At 30.6% G+C, this 25,400-nt stretch overlaps 2 protein-coding genes across 3 annotated transcripts; both read left to right on the top strand.

Annotated features, from left to right (window-relative positions):
• Positions 1–2,370: 2,370 nt before the first annotated feature.
• Positions 2,371–3,055, top strand: LOC126838703 (uncharacterized). Its single transcript, XM_050573341.1, has one exon. The coding sequence runs from the start codon at positions 2,497–2,499 to the stop codon at positions 2,911–2,913; it is 417 nt and encodes a 138-aa protein (XP_050429298.1). The 5' UTR covers positions 2,371–2,496; the 3' UTR covers positions 2,914–3,055.
• Positions 3,056–3,436: 381 nt separating this feature from the next.
• Positions 3,437–24,738, top strand: LOC126838312 (uncharacterized). 2 transcript variants are annotated; one of them, XM_050572643.1, is made up of 10 exons: positions 3,437–3,576; positions 11,917–12,148; positions 19,252–19,408; positions 20,813–20,978; positions 21,799–21,932; positions 22,260–22,419; positions 22,667–22,842; positions 22,923–23,075; positions 23,728–23,906; positions 24,053–24,738. In XM_050572643.1, the coding sequence occupies exons 2-10, from the start codon at positions 11,976–11,978 to the stop codon at positions 24,234–24,236; spliced, it is 1,482 nt and encodes a 493-aa protein (XP_050428600.1). In that variant the 5' UTR covers positions 3,437–3,576; positions 11,917–11,975; the 3' UTR covers positions 24,237–24,738. The 2 variants fall into 2 exon arrangements, with proteins under 2 accessions (XP_050428600.1, XP_050428599.1); XM_050572642.1 differs by lacking the exon at positions 3,437–3,576 and adding an exon at positions 9,617–10,045 and having other exon boundaries at positions 24,053–24,737.
• The last annotated feature ends 662 nt before the right edge of the window (positions 24,739–25,400 follow it).

Here is a 25,400-nt window from a genome sequence, read left to right as displayed (position 1 = left end):
TCGAGGAAACGATTGGGAACTCCAAACAAGAGACGACCACGCAATGCAGAGCAGACGTCGTTCAGAAATCCTGAGGTCGACGGTTAAAAATACAAATAGTAGATTTATACATTTATACATCTACACACCTACTTGAAAAAAAAACATAAAACGAAGAACAAAGCGAGTAATAAGGTGCTCGCAGTTCAAAGTATTTTATTTTATAATATGTATATCAAAACCATATTAAATCGAATATTATTGCGAAATTAATAACAATCAACTTTAATTATTACATTTTACTCGATGAAGTGAGTTATAATGTCTGCCCTAAATTATCCATATAGCCTTTCACTATACACTTTTATCTAAAAATAAAAACGTTGATAAAATTAATTAATATTGAATAACCTCTGGTTAACTCTATTTAATAAACTTTATCAATTAGTCCACTTAGAGGTGAGATACCGAACGTTACTCTTACTATATTTATTTCTGTGCATTTTACATGAACATGTTTTAATCAATACTATGCTATTACAATGTTTTACTATCGAGAGTTCTGTAATTAGTTAACAGTGTAGTATTTAATAATACACAATTAATTTAGCTTATTATTCAAAACTATAGAATTATTTAAGCATTATACATAGGTTATATTGGATTGTTCAAGCATTTATAATAATTACAAACGTAATTATTGGTTTCGTATGACAGCATATTCTTATGAATGTGTTCACTGTTAACGCTTTCATGGATAAAACATTATTAACTGATAATCCTCGGATGTATCATTTTCTTTGATTTGTTGCTGACGTTTCGGACTCACTGCAGAGGCCGAAAGTCAGCAACAAGTCAAAGACATCAAGGTAATAACATAATTCTATTTTCAACATTAGTTTTAACAAAATTTATGGCAAAAATATTAAACGTCAATATATTAACTACATATTTATTTATTTTTCAAAACAGGCCGAGGCCCAAAGTACAATTTTTGTAGACACAGAAATACATATATAATTATTTAAACTAACAAGCTATACAAAAGTGAAGGTGGAGATGTTCTCATTTGCAATGCACATTATCCTGAAAATAGGTCTATTATATGAATAATTAGTGGTGCAAATCGGTACAAAGAAAGGATATGGTGATCTAGAATGGAAGTTGGGGACTTTGAAGTTGAGTTCACTTAATAAACCAGGACAATCAATAGATCCATTCATAAGCTTTCTCAAAAAGTATTGACTAGCAGAAATACGCCTATCTTATGCGCCTATATTATAATGTATACAAATGTACGCCTTTTTCAGAATAGAAACAGTCATTTTGCACTTAAGTATATTATATTAAGAAATCAAGTATTGTGTCTGAACCTACGATCACTTTCACCTATGTTTAGTATTGTTAATTAATTAGAATTTAATTAAAAATGTCGAATATGTAAAGTTGGTAAAATAAGAAAAGTCTTTAGAGCTCAAAGTTATGAATTTTGCTTTGTTCTAATCATTAAAAAATTGTCTGAATAACATACAAATAAATTTAACGAGATTTATAAAGAGAATTCATAACATTTATTTTGCATTATTAGTTATTTTTTCACGTTTAGGTTATATGAATACTTACAATATTTTACTGCATTTTAATAACTTTTTAAGGCTTTTTTGTTTAAAAAAAACTCACGCAAAACAATAATTATTATCATTATTATTATTAATTGTCTAGTATATAAAAAAAAATTTCATTGATTCTTTTCGTATCCGATTGACCATACATTCTAAGAATTATTAGTAACTTATTGATCGGAATCTCTATCGAATTTGTACAATACAATATTATATATTAATTGTCGTTTTTTGTGCGTCATATGTGTTATTTTTTTTATCACTCATCATACCAAAAAATTAAACTTTAGAGTTCAGTTACTGCTCGTGGTAACGTGCATCAGAAATCAGATGAATTTACATATTTTTAAAAGATTAAAATAGTTGTTTTATTTAATTTTAGCTGACACGGTTTTTTATGATTTTAGAAACAAATCCCAATTCAAAAAAAAGATCACTTGGTTGTTTTTTTATCTTATACAAGTTAAAAATAAATAGATACTAATAAAGATGCTTCTCATCATCATATTTATGTATGCGTATAATAGTTTTAATTTAAATTATAAGGAATAATTAAGCCCTATAAACGAACGTAAGAATCGTTATCGTATTAAAAATCGATACACTTAATGTCCGCGCTCGAATTCTATTGTAGTTGGTCTGCCGGCCGATATTGTCAATAATTATGACATTATTGAATTGTTATTGTGCTTACTGGTCAAATTGAGTTTGGTAAGAGAAGGTGACGACGGAAGAGAAGGAGACACGAAGGTCCGTGCGACATAGAGCCCAGCCAGTGCAGCAGACAGCAGTCTCGTCCGAACAATCATCGAGCCGGTCTCGGAAGCACCGCGATATAGAAAACCACGCAGTTATTTAAAACCGAAAATTAACATTTCTACTTTATTGACTCAAAATGAAACTTCCGATCGTTTACTTGATCGTCCTAATGACGATGGCAGTCGTACTGACGAAAGCTGGCATATTGACCCACATACACAACATAATACATCATACGACCACCCAAAAGGCCACTAACAATGCTACAACTCCACTTCCGTCAGTTGCTTCAGTGCAAAAGTCATCTCAACCTCCAACGCTCAAGTCGCCTGAATTAAACGGACGCATCGGCTATGCCAAAGAACCTGACACCAAGGGTCAATCACAACCGCAGAAACCTCTTGAGGTGAACCATACGGCAGGAGATTTCAAAGTGGAGACGACCACAAACCATAGGTCGATCATCAACGTGCCAGTAAAGTCGTGTCCCGAAGGACAGGCAATGACTCCAGACAGAGAGTGCAGAACGGTATACGACCTTGGAGATCGCTAATAAATGTACGCTATTGTTTTATCATTTTTACTTGTTAATAATTACCGCACATCTATATATAAATAGTACTTGTACATTTTCGTTTTAAAAATATATTAATAATAAAATGTTTACGTGGTTAATTGTTCAAACTAATGTACTTGAGTACGGTAAATCGCCGAACATCAATAATTGTTTAATAATAATATTGCACTAATTGTGTAAGTATTGATTGTATGTACTATGTCATACCCATTTCGTAAAAAAAGTCTTGTTTTTGTCTCGATCGTTCAACAACAAAACAAATTATTAGTAAACACTAGCTTCTAGCATGTTTTCTCAAAGTGTAATATAAATAACTATACTTGTTTTTCCCCCACAACGCGTTATCTTCCCTCGGGCGACACAATATAGGTAGGCATTGCAAATCGATCAATACTCATATACCTATTGTATCCATGTATAAATATACACGACACTGTGTAAAATAATTATGTGACGCTTTGACCGTGTACCTTTATAGGTACCTGTTGTCGTATTCAATAACACCACCTCAAGGTTCTGTCTCGCAAAAGTGCACACTAAAGTCTATGCCATGTGTAACAATGTGTTTTGAGTATGTGAAACATAATGGATGACGGCAGAGACGCTGATATTGTTATAAATTATAATATACTACATCGGGTAAGTAATCGAATTCGATTTAAACCAACGATAATATTCGATTTACAGTTCTCCTTACAGTGATAGGGGTAAAAGCTTTCCGGAAATTAACGTGCATGCCCTTCTCGCTTTGACGTAATTAAATTAATTGGCGTACACTCTCATCAATTTTAATAATATTAATAACAATTGAAAGCTAGCATCATGATATAACAAAAAGTATAAGCATCCAGGGAGCAAAGAAGTAATGGTAACGGATGACTGTGTATCTTGTTTACAAAAATCAAAATAGTCTTAAGTGTAGTACTAACATAATTTATTATTTTAGATAAAAACTTAAGAGGGCGTCGCACCGCTCATTTTTAAGGCGTAAAGTATAGGCAATTTTTTACAATTTATTAATTTAAAGGTTAAACTGTGATGTGTAATTATTAGTTCAATAACTAGGACTCTATTTTGGTAGTTGATTTATTTTTTGGACTACCACAGCATACTTGAAAGCGATTTAAAAATGTTTTTTCATCTCTACATGTTTAAGCAGACTGAAAATAACTCGCTTAATTTTGGTTTTAGAGTAAAACACCCATTATAAAATTAAAAGAGAACAATATTTCGGAGGGCAAGACGGTGCTCTTTTTCCATTATTCTAAGTATAACGCTCAACAATACATAGTTTAGAAATAACGACTATTTTAACATTTTTAAATGACAGTAATTTTTCAAAAAAAAAAATATTTTTAAATGCACCGTCTTGCTCTCAGGAATTTGTTGTCTTTTAATTTTATAATGGGTGCTTTTACTTTAAAACCAAAATTAAGCGAGTTATTTTCAGTCTGCTTAAACATGTTTTTACCACTGAAAATCACCGATGCGACGCCCTCTTAAGCAACACTTGTGGTTATATTTTATAAAATATTTAAACAAACCCTTAACTACAACATAATTCTCTATAGCGTATACGTATTTCGGCAGCAATGTTACCATCATCAGCGCACTGCGCATGTTACAGACAGTAGTCTGAGACTATTAAGATGTTTGTCCATAAGGCATAATTGGTTTCAGTCTGTTGTATGCGCTGATGATGGTGAATGGTAACATATAGCTGTCGAAATACGTATACGCTATAGAGGGATTATTTTGTGGTTAAGGGTTTATTTAAGTACTTTATTATTTTATATGTTATTATTATTTTGTTTGACACAGTATATTAATAAACTTTAATAAATAGTAATGAAAAAAATAAAAGGGTGAATATTAAAGGTAAAATAATATTAGAGCCTTGAGGATACTTTTAGTTTACGAGTACGTAGACTATTTTTAGCATAAAAGTAGTATATGGTTACATAGAGAAAAACAAAAAATTAAATGCCTTAAAAATATTTACATAATTTTGTTTTTCATTATACTAAAAAGCGGATAATACTTGTCTTGGCTATTAATTTTACCTATTGATGCTGTAAGTAGGTATATTTAAGTATATTACATATATGTTTTGTTGTTGACTAGGCTATTAAAATTTAATTTTACAGTAATTTTGACTTTAAAATAATTGTTTTAGCTACAAAAGTTTCAAATAAAACCTTTAAAGGTAATTATATTCAAGTTAAAAATATTAGTTTAAAAAGTAGTATAAAAAAGTGACATTTAAAAGTCAAGTAGCAACCTATGAGTTAGATTTACCTATGAAACTAATTAATCGATAACCTGTTTTGGATAAATACTTGAGTTATTAGCATTCAAAGGTATAGTATGGGGATGAGGCCGGGAAGGAGATGTAATGTTATTGTTATCGTTAATTTTAGCTATGATTTAGATGTATATAGGACATGAGACATGTCCCTATAGCCAAATCGCCTCAAATTCTAATGTTGACAACTCCCCGTCATTCCCCCTTCCCTAGGGTATGTAAACTTTTTTTTTAGGCGAAATTGTATTATTTAAAATCTGAAAATTAGACTTATGGTAGATTTAACCTTTATCTATAACATCAAATATTTTCAACAAAAGATTATTTTATTATGAAAAAACCAAAAAGGTACTCTAAAACTATAATTATGGATTTTGATGGCTTTTTTAGATTTACTAACTTGAAATTTGGTATTTGTATTCCTTTAATACTTTGAAAATTAAGTTGGCTTAGTTAAGATTTGGATTGGTATTGTTCTATAAATAATTGGAGTTATAATATCTAGAGATTCTTTTAAACTGCTAAATGAAATAGTTATATACCCGATAACTACAGTAGTTTCTATGGATAGAATCCCACGGGAGCGAGATAAGTTATTTACGTTTAAGTCGGCTGCTAGCTGTTGTGTAAGTGAAAAGTTTTGGTCCGTGATTTGGTAGATAATCGACTTCAATAGTAGTAAAGTAAATAATCGATTAACCTTTGCAGAGTAGCAGCCATTCCGCCAAGAAATAAAACCTGTATTGCATTTTATCAAATAACTTTAATGTAATCCAGTATAACTGTGAAAAACATGAAGGAATCTTTTGACTAATAAAATTGTAAACAAATATTAATTTTAAATATTTATCAACGCGCAATTTGTATTTTACTTATATAGTCAACCGAATTGCAACTGCCACAGTTTCGACGCATAGACATACATTTCTTAAAATAACGTCACGTCACTATTCTTTGGAGCCCAAAACATAGCCACGTTACTGAGTAACAACTATTTTAGCGCATATAAGTATAAGTGACAAATAATTACAATATTAAAAGGAAAATAACATAGACTAGACAAGATAGCATAGACTCGATAGAATTAACTTATTTCAATTCTGTTTTTCTGTTAATATTTTGATTGATATTATTTTGTATCGACTTTAATATTTAAGATGATTCTGTTAATATTTCTATGTTTTTTTTTTGCAATTTTTATTTTTGATTAATTTACTTTTTGTCGTTATTTACCGATTTCTAATTGAGGTTAATATATTCGTTTTCTCATTGCCAGCTTTTTCTTCCATTATGAAGTAATGGTAGGTAAACAAAAAGTGTACCGATAGTGACTGTAAAGTACAATTTGATAGACTTTAGAAATAAATGAGGATCCAGTCATTAGACTAAAAAGTTGGTGAACATGTTTATTCGAGGAAAACATCGCAATTCATTTGAATACTTAATGAATGTCAGAAATATCGAACGTTTTGTTTCCCAAACTTGGAAGTTGATTTATTCAAATTAGGCTTTTGTTTCTTTTATATCTATTATTATTCATGTCACAATTTCAGGAGTAATTTGATTACTTCCTGCCGTTCATGTTTGGTGCAAATGTGGTCGTTAAATCGAGTCAATCTAGATTTCATTCCCTCAGTAAAAGTAAGATTAGGTATGAAAAATTATAAAAAATTAATCTCGGCAGACGAATTCAATCAAAAGAATTCATTCGAAAGCCATAATTATAGTATGTTAATAGGCATACGACACTTAGATTTCATTTTACACAAGTATGCCGTATGTTAGTTTCTAAATAATTACCAAATAATTTCATAATATAGATTAATAATTGTTTTCTCTCAAATTATGTATTATTGAACGCTATCTTTTTAAAGGCCGAGACTTTAATAATAGACAAATAAAAATTATTGTTTAGGTTACAATTTAGGAATTTACATTTCGCCATAATTTTCATTTTTTATTAAATTTCATAACAAAATAAAAATGAATTACTCGACGGTCGTATGCCTCACATAAACCTCAGATACAAAATATACATCAGCTCACGTGTGTGTGTTGCTTATACCAAAATGAACGGCGAAAGTTCTTACTTCAGTACTTTTATCAACGGAGCTAATAAAATTATTTGGTAACTAGAAATAACTAACTTAGTTTTCTCGTTTGAAAAATCAGATCATGCCGGTAAGTTATTAATACAAATATATTTATTAAATTTGTTGTTTGTTTACTTGGTATATATCATTTAATAAGACACTATAAAATAAAGTTGCTTCTCAATTGTGTAGACTTCTAATCCACGAGAACATAAATACATGATGTATTGTTATGTTGAACATTACTAGCTTAAAGTTAATAATATTCATACAATAAATAAATTTATATTGTTATCATTTTTTCAAAAAATAAATTTATTATTTATGACGTAATATTGTTTGCCGTCGACTGCAGGGAACATAAATAAATAATAAATATAGTTTTTCAAGTAGTTATACTTCAAAGTTTTTTAATTATGCATGCCGACCAATTATAATTATTACGCTGGATCCACAAAAAAACACATTTTATTTTCTTCCATTGTTGTTTCATATAATAAATGTTATGAAATTGCTAAAAAGTAATTTTACATAAATAAAAAGAAACCTTTCAGTGTACATCAAAATAGTTGTCCCTATATAAGCCCTTTTGATTATTTTCCATTAAATTAGTTCAATAACTAAATAATTTATCAAAAAAAACCCTAAATGAATAAATAAATTATATTATATGTTTATTGTACTATTAAAATATAATATGATGCCTTAGCGCCAGAAAAAATTGGTTTTATTACATTAAACATTTTAGAATAATATAATAATTTAAAACCAAACTGACCCACACCTAAAAAAAAATGTATTCACTAAATCGCAGAACATAATCGGTTTGGAATTGACATTTAAAAAATTATAATCAGCCTTATCTTGAAGTATTGGACTTGTGGGTTAAGATTTTCTGGCACTCTGGCCATATGCTACATAATATAATAATAATTTAAAAGATCAATTTTAATTTTCAGAATAAAACTAATTACTACTAAATATCATATACTACATAGATCAAAACTTAAAAACTATGTGCTTTTGGACTCTCTGGAGAATGAAAGCTGTCAAAAGTTGTGGTTTAGACCCATTTATATTAATTAAATTGACAAATTGTAAATAAAACCCAGAAGGCTGTGTTCTGTCTGTGTATTTTACTCCAATGCAATGGAAACCATGGCGTTTGACCTAGTTGAGTGTGTATACACTCAACAATCTGTCAGCTAACGTTAATATTTTAAGCTTGATGAGCGCAAAGCAATAATCGTGATAATAGTAATGATATTTCCCATGAAATCGAATTCGATGGTCGTTGCCGCGTTTAAATTGAGGATGGAAATTGGTTTTGAGTAGACGCCGGCGGCTCGGCGGCAAATATATAATCACGCCGTATAATATGATGGATTAGGGTATTTCACAACTTTCAGGTATATATATATATATAGGTTGTTCATCATGTTGGAAATGCTCAATGACCTCAAAGCGAGAACGGATTTCGATAAAAAAATCAATCCTGTCGGAGCAGAGAGCTAGATGACATTTTCTTTTGGTGTGTTCTTTGTATTTAATGTACTACTATATTTAAAAAAAAAAAACTTCAAAATAAATTTCGCCAAAACACCGTCTCGACGGTTAATTTTGTTTTATACCTGCAACCACGCGAACTGGACTGGAAAAACAAAACGGAAAAAAACCGCCACGCCAGTACATCCGAAACCCTGGTTGTGGAAATTGGATATCGAGAGGGGTCGGCTAGCGGGCGGCGGTGTGAGTTCGGCGCATAAATCTACCGAGGGCGTTTTGATATATGTGAGCGCACGGTATACATATACAATATACAGTTCAGTAGACGGGGGGTGTGCGGAAGAGATGTCGGGAACTTTTGGGCCTTGCTACGCTCTTCCCTTACCCCCACGGTCGCCTCTAATTAGAACGCCTCGGCTGCACAGCAGCAACAGCAGCAGCAGTACGGGACGACCGCATTAATCCCGGGGCGGCGGCCAAAAACGTTTCCGGAAAGTTTGCCTGTCGGTTTGACCAAGTCGTCGTACGACGGTTTTCGCCATACATAATAATGTATAGTATATACGATGTACGTAGTGGCGGTTGTTGTTGTTTGTTTTTGGGTGTATGAGCACAAAAATAATAAAAAGGCCTTAGGGTTCCTAACATTCCACTGGCGGTCCGGTGGCGGGGTTAATGGTTCTCCGACCTTATAACATCGCACCGTCGTCGGCCCCGAGCAACGTTTATTGTTCCTAAACCGGATTTCTGCCACAGTGTTGTCCGGTGTGATCTCGTGTGGAGACGAACGATTTCAGTCTCTGTACAATAATTATTTCCAATTTTCTACCACCGAATGTGCTCGCTCCCTAGTTAATTGATAGACTTGAACACGACGCTTAAGAGTGTCGAGGCGTTTTGACTTTATTTACCACACTCTACACGCCATGTAGGATGCGCTAAGAAGGCGGTTAAGTATGTAGGTAGATAGGTTCCGTAGGTATGCACAAAAAAAACAACACCGGGTCACACTGTATTAAGAACAAACCGAACACGATAAAATATTGTACACCATAGTAGACGACTCACGCCTTATTTTTCCATTTGAACGTACGGTAGGTAGTATATACACTCAGTGTTAAGGTAGTGTTCAGAAAACAACCAGGTCGAAACTCGCCGCGTTTTTATACCGGTCGTCGCAGTATTATGTTGTCTTGAGTTGTGGGTGAGTACAATAATTTATATTATATTTGTTTGTTAATAATGTTTACAAAATGCTATTTTGTATTTTCTTTTTTGATATGCTTATGTATAACGTAAGAAAGTTACTTGAGTAAAACAAAAATGTTATACTTTATGGCAGTAGTTATTACACTTTAAGATTTTTCGATTACTATATAATATAAATATAGATAAATACAACAATTTATGTTGATTTATATGCAAAAAGGCCGAATAAAGTTTGTGGGTAATTTAAAATTGATGAAACGAAAAAAAGCGGGTGACACACTGTCGGCAAGCTCATATTTTGAATTTTCTCTCTCCCACTAAGCACCACTACCACCACCACCTAGCTCCCGTTATTCATAAGTTTATTATGGGAAGAGTGCCCTAGGGACTGGAAACTGTGTTATAACGCTTTTACCACATCCGCACAAACGCTACGTTTTAAATAGCTTTTTACGATGTTGTGTGTTTTTTTAGTTCACTTGATTGGTTTTCAAACGTTTAAAATGAATAAAAACGTTAAATTTGATATCTAATAACTCAAACTTGTGTAAATTTTTGTGCAAATGGTGTTTTTCAAACAGAAAAAATTAGTTAGAGCTGCATACCCTATTTACCTATCTAACATACAAATCAATATTAACCGGATTGAAAGCGGTCTGTTGACGTTTTAGACAAAAGCCTGACAAAGTTTTGACTACATAGGATGATCTGATTTTAATTCTGTAAAGATATACAAATTCTTTGGCTTCTTGACTAGGTTGTGTTAGAAATGGATTTTTAATATTTTTTTTATTATTTAAACAAATTGCGTTTTGATATTGAAATGTTTTTAAAATAAATTAATTGAATTACAATAAACTGAATTTTTAAATGAATTTCGGTTTTAAACATAACTTAATAAAGAGGCCAATAAATCCTTTTCTTTTTACAGAATTAAAATTAGACGAGCCAAAGTCTAACAATTTTGTCACACATTAACAATAATACCATGAAGCTTTAACAAAATAACCTGAAAATAAATTAACATGGTCAACATTTATTAAACCCACTTTTAAAAATATATATATTTCCTTTATATAACTCTTTAAAACCTCCCAGTTCAATCTCCTTAATATTATTCTTACCTATTGATACAAATTTGACCCAAACTAAAAAACATAAAACAAATTATTAGAAAAAAATTGAACTCGTTTTTTTTTAGTCGGATAAAATTGGGGCTTATTAAATTATGTTCAAGTAAAGTCGTCATCATTAATAATTAATATTTAATTATAACTTTTGTTTTAATAATATTCACATCTTAAATTGGTTTTGAAAAAATTGTTGTAATTATTCACACAATAGTTACTACGATAATGATATAACTATACAAATTGCAAAACTTTTTAAAGTGTTCACAATACTTAAATATTCAGTTTATTGTTTATTGTCTTGGCGAATAGCTTACAAACTTTGTTACTCAATTTAGTTTTGTAGGGGAATTGTCAAAATGGTTAAGCTCTTATCATTTTTGGAGATAATAACATTGTTACATTCTTTAACAGACACCATTTGTGTTTGGGGCGATCTATTTCAATCAAAATATAACTATTAATGGTTTTATTTGTTAAAATGTAGTGTAGATTGAAACAAATTTCGTAAAGCGAATGTAGAAATAATATTTTTAAATAGCTATTGCTTATTTATTTCACGCCTTCAAATATTTTGTTTATTATATCATTTGGGATATATCTATATATCTATATATTATATATATATATATATATATATATATATATATATATAATAGAGAAATTGACATAAGTAGAATTACTCTAGTAAAACATCGATTAAAATTAATTTAAATGATTATTTCTGTTCTTTTAGTATGTATTACCGGTGATCTCAAAATAAACCGAACGCCTTTAGAATAATTTTTTACTAAAATGGGCACTAGAGTGGCGGCTGCGCATTTTTCGGATAAAACTTTTGTCGGAGTACCACAGTTACTTGAAGATCTACAAAAATTGGCCGACAATCACGAATCGGCTGACATAGTGTTCCTAATAGGTCGTGAAGAAGTTCCTGTCTACGCGCATCGGATCATTTTAATGACTAGGTTTGTTGAATATTTTATTCACTTTATTAGTATCCCATTAAGTTAAATATTTTTTACAGAAACCAAACCCTATTAATGAACATAATATTTTTAGAACTGTAAAAAATGTATTATATTTTCAAAATAATATACTGTTTGAAATGACTTCGAAATCGTAGAAATAATACCATATTTTATTTATTGCTAAAATAATTTATATACAATATATTTTATTTACACTAAATTGATTTAATAAGAAAACAGGTTAGCTGAATACGTTTATTTTTGCTACTAGTGTTTAAACTTATAATACCATTATGACATTATTACCATCAATACTATGTTTATGTCTTATAACTGCGGTATTTTATTATTATTATTATTATTACGGCAATAACCGAAAATATAGTTTATTCCATTTATCAGTACGTTATAGTAAAATGGAATATCGGTATCCAGTAGTTGAGCATAATATAATATGTACCGAAAAATCCATCGACTTGCTTTTAAGACCAATATAGCAGGCATACTTTCTAAAAAATTATTCTTGTCCATTGTGAGGTTTTATCGATAAAATATAATTCATATACCCATAGTTTAATCCAATAAGCGTGGAAGTAGTTGTGTGAACAACAGACCCATTCGTTTATTTGTTCTAGTCTTAAAAATTCCAACAAGCGTAAACATGTAAGTTTAAAAAAAAATCATATTTGTATTATACATTATTCTGTAGGTGATTTAAATAGTAATTAATTACACGTCAGACTTTATTTTTTTATAAGACTCAAATTATTATTATATATTTGTTAAAGATTACAAAAAAAAACAACAATATTTTTAGAGTTCATTTCGAAATACATTTAAATAATATTCAAATAAAAATATGATTCAAAGTATTTTATTACAGTTTACACAGCTATTTCTTTTTGTTTCCTTCCCAAATATATTTTGCTATTTTGTTTCTCAAATCACGTCGAAATGAAACTAATAAAATACACGTGCACAATTATTTTGTCAAATATTTCATTTGAAATCGTCTTATACACAAAAACGCATATTTTCATCCCCACTTATTTGCTTATAAACCCTATAACGTTTGTACGTGAATAGATTCGTCAAAAAAAAATGTAGACGTTTGTTATTGCTACATATTATACAGGGTGTTCACGAAAACACTTTACATTTTCAAAAAGGCCAAATAATATTAATTTTTCAACAAAAAAAATGTTTTAACTTATGTACACCCACAAACATAATATCAAGTTAAATAATTTTTTTTTTCGAAAATTGCCGTAAAACAAATGGCATACAACCACAAACATGTTACATAGGTTAAAAAAAAATTGTTTTTGAAAAATTAATATTATTTTGCCATTTTGAAAATGTAAAGTATTTTCGTGGTCACCCTGTATATATATTTATATATGTATCCGAGAATGCATTAATATACAGTGTTCATATTTCATCGGTTGTTTTATTTGTTTTTTTCTACAAGTGTTCCAATCAACTCTATAAAGGCAATTGGTTAAAGGGGTAACCGTTCGTCGGATACAATTTACTGCATTTCGTTAAACAAAGGCTTGTTAGACATCATTAGTATAGTGTTTGATAATAAAAAGAGAACATTTTTTTCTTTTAATTTAGAAACCTAACGTATAAGACATAAGTGCTTAACTTGGGCTTCACTGATTAATTAAATTATTTATGTAAATCATCCTGGATAACTATTTCGTAGTTTCGAAAATCAAGAACTGCTTTTTTTTGTGTATTTTGTATTTAAACACATTTTTAAACAATATGAATTTATTTCTAATGTTATACAAATTTGTTAAATTTTGAAGAATAAATATGTTTTTATGTGTCGTTTTTTTTTTTTAAATTAATGTAACAGCTTGTAACATACATTATAATATACTTTGTGAAAAGCTCTCGAAAAGTTTAATTGAAAATACAGAGACACAAACTCAACACTCAGAAACGAAGGCTTGTTACAACGTATGTACGTCACCGTTAAACTCTTAAACTTCAAAGCCGAATATAAAATATTTTAAAAATTATCACATATGCTTAAAAACTTGAAACATTCAATAATTAAACCTTACAAGAACGAAAACACCACTTTTATACGTTTTATTGCATCCGCTATACGCTTTAAAACATAGTTTTTTAATTATTTGGTAATTTGTTTAAATTATAACTCATCTTTTATTTTTGTTTAAACAAAAATTACTTCCATTTCAGTGAAATCAGTAAAAGCTACAATAGAAATTGGTGATCAAAAATAACTTCTCAAATAGGCGCACGCAACACAAATATATTAGACATTCATAAATATTATTATAATATATTATATTATGGTATAATAATATACGCTGAAAATATTCGAGCTTAAATTTCTTTAGGTGTTTACCTCGTTGAGGTGCATTTTGCTAGTGTCAAAAAGGAAAACTGTAAAATACTGTCATTACTTCAGTTTTCCATCACGTCCGCATTACCGGTAAAAAACCAATGTATAAAATCTTTATGTATGTAGATACGTATGTACTATACTACAGTTAGGTATAGTAGCAATATATGTATATATTGCTATGTGTATATTATATGTATGTATATATATACATTTTTTTTACGGAAACCCGATTTCCGTTTGAGAGCGATTCTCATTTCCGCGTGTTTAGATGGCGAAATGGAAAAATTGTCTACGACAGAAACCCATTTGGCCTCGTCAATCTTTAAGGGGGTTGACAAATACACATTGACGGTGCGGCGGTAGCACCGAAAAGTAAATACAATGAAAAACGCTTTTCTTGTGTGTGGAAATCACCGACAGCAGCACTCGAGAGAAAAACATTTTCCACGTGAACGATCTGATTCAATATTTACACTTGGTGCGAAATTTATAATTTCCTTCAGATTGAGTGACTTGAAAGCGCGAATGCGAATTCACTTGGGATTTATTTTATTTTTACTGTTAGTTTATCGCATTCAATTTCCTTGCTTTTTCTAATAACTACTGATAAAACAAATAACAAACATCGTTGTGTATACAACTACAAATAAGTTCAAGCGCATTAATACAGCACCTTTGACACGGTCGTGAATTATCATTGAAACGAGTATACATCTATAATATAATAATGGCATATTCAATATTGATCATTTATTACTTTGAACTTTATAGATCAATCGAAATACAATGCTATGTGAACAATTAAAATCAAATATAAACGTAAAATAAGGTAGGGTTTCTAGCACAAACACTAGCAGTATACTTAGATTACATAAGGTAAGCTACAATAGCACTACTTTCAAATTTTGATGCATAATAAGGACCAGATGTATATTATAGCATCAAGCATGGAACATGCTTTAGCCTTGGCCCACCAGCTCGAAAACGACATAAAATAGCGTCACGAAAGTAACGCGTCTACATTAAACGTATAATATAACGAGTCGTCGTCGTCATGCAAACGTTTTGGCCAGAACATATATAATTGAGACTGTATTGTTTGTTAATGTTTTTTTGGGTACCTATAAATAGGGACTTTGGTTCCCCAAACGGTTGGTGGTGGGCTTATATGTTATAGTTTAATAGCTTAAAACGAGTTTGACGCTTCTGACGTAGTTATTAATTGTCAACCCGTTAAAAACTAACGTGCGCATTTACATCTCACGGGTTTGAACAATTAGTATCGACTAACATATAATTTCAATGGAATTAATAAAGTATTCGATTTCATATGAATGCATTACTTTTGCGGTTTGTTGAAAGAAAAAGTAATCATAGAGGCGACTGCACTTGTGGTATTTTTCATAAGAAACGCGATTGACAAGTTTGTAGAAATTAGTGTTACGCGAGTCTCTGAGTCAATTAAAAAAGTTTTTCGATTTTCCTCACAGTTATTGATCGGTGTATGTGAAAGTTACATTAAAGTCTGCTGATAAATACGCTCGGGTCAACTTGGTGCATTGTTATTTGTCAAAATAATTATAGATTTTTACCATTAACTTCATATTGTTTAACTACTTTTTAAATTGCATATCTAAAAATTGTAAACTATAAATATTACATTAACACTATTTATACTAATTATTACTTATTTGTTACATAAATCAAATACATAATACAAAATCGTTAGAATAGAAAGACAGTGTTTTTTTTTTTAAATTTTAACCCAAGCTTTTCCGATTGCATTCGTATTCTATTGTTGTTAACAAAATATATTACTCTTTATGCTTTTGTGTGTAATGCGTAGGTATACGGTAAAATATATTTTCTACATTCGTATGTTATGTGTTCGTGTAACTTTATCGTATACCCTAATTTGTTAAACAGCGAAACGGGTAATTTTGCGAGGCCAGAGAGGATATATATATATATATATATATATATATATATTTATGTGTTACAAACAATAAAACATTTTTAACCCTTAAACTTCCACAACAAAGAAAGAGAGTGAGAGCCAAGGTGGTAAAAAGCATAGTATATATTTTCGGAAAGAAAATAATGTGGACGAGACAAACTTGTTTCTGCTTCGCTTTTGGAGTTGCAGCGCGTTTATTCCGACAATGATAAATCTGCAGCAATAAGAGGGAACAGTCTTGTCATTTAGTCTCTGTCGCTGTGTATAAAGCTACGCCGATTGTACTATAACCCTCAACAGAAACCCGAGTCTCGATGAAAAAACGATTTGATTCAAATAAATTATCCTGTACCTACAACTGAAAAATAACGATAAACTATAGTGATGTTTCCTACAATCTACGCGACGAAGAATTGACTTGGATTACTTTTAAATAAATTCATCTATTTGAACAAACCCGTAGATGTAAATCAACTCAACTCTAATTGAAACTACCGTCTAATAAATTGCAAGCGACTTCGATTCCGTTCGTTGAGTTGAAAGTAAAGAAAATGTGTTATAAATTCCGAATTTTGTAGTTTTTAAATTCTACGATAGTTTTATAATAATGTTTAAAATAAATTTTAAGTAGATGCGTTCGAGAAGTACTTAATTATAATTAGGTAAAGTTCTCAAATAACACAATGTTTGGCAGTTATCAGTTGCCAATGTTAAAAATATAGCATCTATTTGATTCTATTACGTATATGGTTATTTAAATAGCAAGTCGAATTTATGATTTATATTAACACGGAATGTTAACCTACCCTAGCCGGATTTCCTTGTACTATTCATAAACTTAATTTTAGGAAGTAAATTTAGATAGGTAGGAATATGTTTAAAATGTTTAACACCAGTTTTTATTTGAGTTACAATCAGTATAGTATACATAATATTTTTTTAACTCATAAGTTGCCAGTATTTAATGAAACTATATAATTAGTCGTTGTAACTTATTTTTAAAAAAATATATTTTTTATTTAAAATTAGTAGTTTATGAATATTACAAAAATAGAAACAATGACATTCTCGCTGTCCTACTTACGAGTATATACAAATTTCACGAAGACTCTTTTTATAGAGCGGATGCTTTTATCATAAGAGTATGAAAAAATGTATAAATTAGAATTATGAAAAAAAGTAAAGAAGTAGCAGTACAATATGTACACTCAAAGCATCTAGCAATATTCGTGTCAACAAAGCGCACTTAACGGTAGTACAAAAGGGTGTATATCGTTTCATGTAATTTTTTGTCGTATTTTAATGATTAACGTTGTTGGTAGCAATTTCAAGACCGCCGGCTAATTGAACCCGGCCTGATTATTTTCGAAATATTTGCGTTGTTAGGGTATTGACACGGCCGGAAAACTGCAGTAGTAGCTATATAGCTGTCACCTTTGAATAAGATCAAAGAGTTTGTCCCACAAAGGGCTGTACGAACAGAAGCTACTCACGCCAACCCCTCGCCCTTGCCGCCACCCCAAAGATATTATTTATACACACATTATATGTGTAACCCCGTGAGTCTCTTGAAAAAATCCCAAGTTTTTTAATACCTCTTTTCAATGATAATGACTTGGAGCCTTCAAAGTCAAAGGAATAAGTAATAAGGATCTTTTTGTTCTCTCTGTCGCGCGCGCATAAAACCCTTTGGACCTGCTACTTAAATCGAAATACAAAAAAATATAGAATAGTATACGTATATAGACAACCATTAAAATGTTTTTGTTTGCATATGTTATACAACTACTGCAGTATTATGTATGCTATAATTAGGGACCTATATTTTTTTACCTCGGGTCACGATAACGCCGTTTAGATGGGTGTTCAAACATATATATATATACATATATTTATAACAAAAATACATAATATTAAACCGTTTTTTTTTTACCACGTCATTGTAAATTTTAATAAAGAAATCTCCCTTCCTCTGAAATGTGAGGGGACGCCATAAATTTAACCGAGATAATAATTCTTAATGGTGACGAGGGAAAAGGAGGAACGGGTTGGAGAAATCGGGACGTTGGACCCAAGTGTCGGGTCGTGGGCTCCAGGCCAGGGTGTCGTACTCCACCTCCACCGCTGTTTGGATTACGGTCGTGTACTACGAATGGTTTTAAATGATGAATGGCCAACCCTACCGTGCCTTTCCACTTATTTGTGACCGTACACACTACACAGTGTGCCGGCGCGTGAGTACGTGTACAAGGCATAACCCAGTGAAATATTGCTTTTAACGAAACACAATGTAAAAAGCTATCCATTTACTCGTATACTATGCACTCGGGTTTTTAAGCTCCGATTATTTTAACTCTTATGTGTAACATGTACACCTACACCTTAGTTGCTGGCAAGATTCATTTTTACGCTTCTGCGACCCGATGAGAATGTGTCCACAGTAGTTGTATTCGCAACGTCCGAAGATATTGTTAAAAACAACAAAGCCCATGACAAAAATAAATCAATAACTATTATAACTAGTTTTATACTGTAAATGAAATAATATAAATGTATTTAATAAATAAATTCGTATTAAATAATAAAATACCTATATGATTTTATGGTTGGTAATAATAACGGGCCTGTTTTAAATGTATCCGCCTAAATGTTATTTTTAAATTATCCTATATATGCTATTACTACACCATAATACAGGTATAGTATCAGTTAAAAATGTCATTAAACATTGTGATAACAATATTAATACATTTTCAGATGCAAAAGCTTCCAATCAGTTAAGCGTGGTGAAATATGCCGAATCCCCGGTTGTTCTGTATCCCCATCGGCGCCGGGTACACCCACCCCCGTCCGACTACCACAGTTCCAAGGTGATACGTTCAAACAATTTATCAATTATGTATATACAGGCAAGGTACGTTAACTAAAACCCTATTCTTAAAACTGATCTTATTACTTGCTATTATAGTAAGTTAGTGCAAGTCTTAATAACGTAAATGTAAACTACTATAATATATTTTATTATCCACATTCAATTTTTTTTGAAATATCTAGCATATTTTGTATTTTAGTTTAGTTTTTTTAACTCGAATAGTTCCTAAGAAATTTTAGCTATTTACTTGAAATCCGTTAAAAATCCATGTTTTGCAATAGTAAAAGACCATTTTCAACACGCGATATTGTCTCTCTAAACTCGAATTTGAATTTGTATTAATAATAATAGTTGAAAAAATGTAATGTAATACAGTCATTGCTAATAAAGAAACAGGTCAATTTTAAAACAAATTGCTAATCATGAAATCTAAGTTAAAGTAAAATAAAGGTTGTTTTATAAACTATTAACAATGCTATGAAATTTAGTGAAGTTACATTTGTCTTACAACTGGACAGAATTCGTCTAAAATCTGTACAGATGGTCTGAATCCATTAACGAAAATACAATTATGTACATAATATGTGTAGTATCGTAACGGCTAACCTAATTTACTTGTTAAAAAATATGCAATAATAATTGTTGGTTATATTTCATTTGTTAGCGATGCAAGGTGAAAACAGTACATTGATCCATTCCTGTGGTATAATAAATTATACTTTCGTTAAAATGATAATTTCTGTTTAATTTATTATATGTGTACGTTAGTAGAGCCGTTACATTCCAAAAAGCATGCTTTAGCCCTCGTAATTATTATTTCCCTACTAAAATGATTTATATGCTATCGCGATACGTCGCTGTAGCGAGTTCAGCCTTATTTCATGCATAATATATAAATAATGCATAATATTTTTTATGTTAGGTATATATTAAAAATGCGTGGATTAGAATATAACAGATGACTACAATCTTTTATTCTTCAAATTAAAAAGTAACACCATTTGCTAAAATTGTACTGTGTCTATAAAAACCATGTACCTACACTAACACTTATTATAAAAGATTATTTATTATTATTATTTAACAAAGTAAACAACCACCATGAATAAAGTCTGAAAGAGCTATAACTTAAAATTCTGAATATTTAGACATGTCACATGTGTAATTAACACCCAATAATAGTATTGTTAATTAATTAATAGTATTTAAAATATTATGTACTTAATGTTTTTTTATTAATCTAATGAATCTTAAATAATAATGTAGTATAATAAATAATAATATAATTAATTTAAACTCAAGTTCGAATGAAAACACACGAATACATGTAATGTGTATAAGTTTATTTTATGTTTTCTTTTAAAAAACAGTTCATTAAATGAGTATTTTGAGATCAATGTTAATCTTTTGATAAGAAAATATTAATACTATGATTTTGTTTTATAGATAGTTCTTCAAGACAACGGAGTCTTTGAAATGTTAACTCTAGCGCAAGAATTAGGCGTGGAAGATCTACAAAACAGCTGCGAGGAGCATGTATCTTCGACTATGTCAGTTTTAAATGCTTGCACGTTTTTGGCTGCGGCAATGGATATACAAGACAGAGCTTCTAGTAAACACTGTTTATTTCACAAATATATATGATGTATTAGCAATTAGATGTTATTGAATATTCTTCAAGTTTATTCTATACCAATGAGGATATCCAGCCAAATCTTGTAACTCCCCAAGACTGTCTATCACCATTTCCTTAGAACTTAGGTCCAATTATATTATTTCAATATTATTTTGGTTTATTTTCAAAATGGTCATAGCTATTTTAAAATGTTGTAAAATAGGTACTATAAAACTTAAAAATAATTTAAAAAATGGAATTGTATAATATGGTACACAAGTTATTTAGGTGTATTCATATTAATTAAAATTCTTCGTGGCTTATATTTGTTGTGTGATATTTGTATGTATTGAAATCTAGATATAATACCAGTATCATACTTCTGAGTTTGATTTTCTAAAATTTGTATTTTGTCTCGAATATTTTTTCTGTGTCGTTATTCTACTTCCATTTCCCTGTCTTCTCTTTTATTGGATTTCCAATATATATTTTCATACAACATAGTTAACCTCCATAGAGATATTTTATACAACTTTAAATGTCAGCTTTCTGTTCCACAGCATCCTTTTAGCCTCATCCCACCTCATTCTTTCGAATATTCTATTCACCCGTTACCCCCTTTTCTTTGAATCTTCATTTTCTTGTATAACTGTTCCAAAATGTTAAATTACTCTACTCTATTTACCACTTGTTCTCCAAGCAATAAGCATAACAAGTTTTCTACCGCTCCGTCTAAAACCTCTAATTTTAAATCTAAAATTTCTTTTTAGGCTGGCGTTAATTAACTTAATAATATATACGATGCTAAATTTTTCAGGTGGCAAAGGTGCTAAATCATTTGTCGATCGCTGCGTGTCGTTCATCGGCGAAAACGCTGCCAAATGCGTTAAAACCAACGCATTTTTAAATCTACCAAAGGACTCCATAATAAAACTGTTATCCTCGGACTGCGTGCGTATAATATTATATAAATACTGAAAATGATTAATCGAATAGTTAAACGTTTGTTGGCCTATTAAGAGTTTTGGACTATTATGGTTTATGAGTATTTTAATAAGAAATTATTATATTTTAACAATACCTAATATTTTAAGTCGAGCCAAAGTTTTAAAATAATACTTATACAACAAAGTTTTTACTTAAAATAAATTATTTTTAGAAAATATCATCGCCTATAATTTTAAATGGGTCCTGTATGCATATGTCATGTGACACTTTTGTTAAATTAAAACAAATTGTGGTTGAATATACGAATAACAATATTAATTTGGGATTTAGTTGGCTCTGGAAGAAGAGGACGTATGGAGAGCCGTGGTGAACTGGGCCAAGTTCCATGCGGGCGTGGTGCAGCGAACCGCACATTGGACCGAGGAAGAACGAGCAAGGGTGTGCCAGCATTTGTCTGGAGTCATTAATCACGTCAGGCTATTGTTGATAGGTGAGACCTCTTATGCGTTTTTTTATATACCTAAACGGTATTTTCATTACAAAATTCCAAATTATTAAAATATATTTTAATTATAACTTCCTAATTTTTTTTTTTATAACTTTATCATACTAATTATCAAACTCGACAACGCAGTTATTAAGTTTACCCTTCTCTAAAAATTTTACATAAAAACTTTGTCAATTATTTTTTTAAATTGTCATTTATAATTTATATTGGTGTCTATAACGTTTTTCAGACTCTCAGGTATTTGCCGAAGAAGTAGAGCCCACGGGAGCTGTGCCAATAGAAATGTCATTGGAGCGTTATCGCTTTGCAGCACTCCCCAACAAGTTCAAAGAGATGTCGGAAGACCAACGCCTTCAACCTCGGGTTATGCTTAAGTTTTTCTCCGGCTCACATATTTTGAGTCAAGTAATTATCGCACATCCAAGTCTTAGTGATAATTTGACCGATTTTAATAAATTACTTATTTACAAGTACACATTTTTCAGGATAAAACTCACTTACAACGCGTGCTGAATCAATGGTACGGCAGTGTAAAACAATGTTGGCGATTGGTTTATAGAGCTTCCACCGATGGGTTCTCTGCTGATGCTTTTCACAAACACTGTGACGGCATTTCGCCCACATACGTCTTAGTATTAGTAAGATTAGACATAAATTTTATTATTTTAGCGCACTACTTTTGAAAAGCTGCGTTTAATTTAAATTACATTAAACGGTATACACATTAATTGTACAAGCATATAATATTATCATAACCTTTCAATCTGACACCCCCTTTTTTTGTTTTATGGAAAATGTTTTCGCGTTGGTACTATTTGAATTTCTTTCACTCCCATTTGTATTGTTTTATATTGTTAATTATTATAAAGTTAGGTATATCCGACCATATTTATTTTTCCATTAAAGTTTTATATTAACCATAAAACTAATTTGTACTGTCGATATACAGTCAATATACTTTGAAATAAAAATGAAAAATAAAACCAACAAGACATCGTCTTGACATGTTCTCAATCCCATTTACCATCATAAAAAACACGTGTACGACGGCCATTAACAGCACTGCGATTTTTAAGTGTGTCGTCTGAAAAGCATATATTTTAACGACTAGTCAGGAAACATTTTACGCGCTAATACTTATGCCTTATATATACTATACATGTCAGCGTCAACTATCGAAAAAGCTCATGCATTTGAAGCGTTTTTCGCGTTTATTAATGGATTTTTGTTTGCTTTTTGTGCTTATATATATATAAATATACATGTATATGTATGTGTGTGTGTGTATAGGGTGTGAACGGCTGGCTGAGCGGAGGATTCAGCGACGTTCCATGGGGAAAGAGTCACACTAAGGGTGCTTACATGGTGTCCGACAAGAGCTTCCTGTTTTCTCTCAGCACCACTCAAGATACCCCGCCGATAAAATACGATATTGTTAAAAAACCTTACGCCATATGCTACCACCAAGAGTAAGTCGGGCAAACATTTTAAATATATGTACCCTTATATTATGCTGCTTTTAATACCTCGACCGGATAACACTGTTTTTGTGCATTTTCACTGTAGTGCTGTGTTTAATACTACTAAAGGTTCGTCTATTTTTTTTTACCGGCAGGATCGGTCCTATATTCGGAGCCGGTGCCGATCTACTCATATCCAACAACTGCAACGTCAACATGGACAGCTACAGCAATTTACCGCATTCCTACGATGGCGAGAACGCTTCTTGCAACTCTTTAATGGGCGATTACAATTTCACCGTTGCCGATTACGAAGTGTTTACTCCATTGTCCAAGTGAAACATTATAATGGCTTGCCATAGATTAAGTGACTTTTATCTACTCTAAAATACAGCTGACAGTAAAAAATAATCACATCTTGTAAAAAAAATATATCAAAATGTTGAAAAAGAAAATAACGGAAATTACGGCCTTTTACGGAATTGATAATTTCCGATGAACCGTCTATAAAAAATGTATTAAATACAAGACCGATGAAAAGCGCCAACATCTGATTTAATTTGTCGACGCTTTTTCAGCGTCTTAGACTAAACTTGTACGTAACTTGATTTTGACTACAGCATGAGCTGTATTATATTATGGTAAATCGAAAATGTCTCATTATGTTTTGTTCCTCGTGGTCTTATTGACTAACCAATTCAAGGTTTTTTTTTAACTTATAAATTAATATGTTTGTATAATTTATTTTAAAACATGTTTTGTGTTTCCATATTTGTATATTTTATTCAGAATCTGTGTTAAAATGTATTACTTTTGACTTTATTACAACACGATTGAGTATTTTATACCTTTAGCCCCTTTAGAAAGAAAAAAACTCTATAAGTCATAATATACAAGTAAGGTGTGGTGCTAGAATAATTGTTAGTATTTTTTTCCTATATCGAACATTTGAGTTTCACTAAATAATAAGAATATATGTATATATAACATAACCATGATAAAAAAAACGAAAAATTATTTTTCCTTGATATTTATTGCTTAAATCTCGTACTACTGCTTATTAATATGTCAATGTGGAAGATGTAATTTTGAACATTTTGTTTATTGATTAATAGTTTTTAGAAAAAGAGTAGTTTTTTGTTTGCTAAAAAAAATTAAGTATTAGATAAAAAAAAACCAAATCTCAACTAAACATTTAACAGGTGATCTTTTAAAAGAATCCTACACTCGAGCAAATGTACATGCATTATATGCATTATACATTGTATACTTAAATAACTAGTGACAATACCTGTACATCGCTCTATTGTGTTTTTTTTTATGTTTGACAAAAGAAAGACTAGTTTAAAACGTGTTGTAGAAACACAGCACTATGCATTTGTTTATGGTTATAGTTCAAAATGTTGCACAAAATCAAATAGGTATTCATTATCACGAAATATTTCAGCTATTAAAAAAATACAGCTATTGTCTTACAAAATTAGTATTTTGTATACGAACAAA

Source organism: Adelges cooleyi, unplaced genomic scaffold (genome assembly GCF_023614345.1).
Source record: "Adelges cooleyi isolate 19-005CV unplaced genomic scaffold, UGA_ACOO_1.1 ACOO_flye_CR_arks_rails_tigmint_CR_PRNA_30, whole genome shotgun sequence".
In the NCBI taxonomy this organism is placed as follows: domain Eukaryota; kingdom Metazoa; phylum Arthropoda; class Insecta; order Hemiptera; family Adelgidae; genus Adelges; species Adelges cooleyi.
This window is presented reverse-complemented; position numbering and strand designations above follow the sequence as displayed.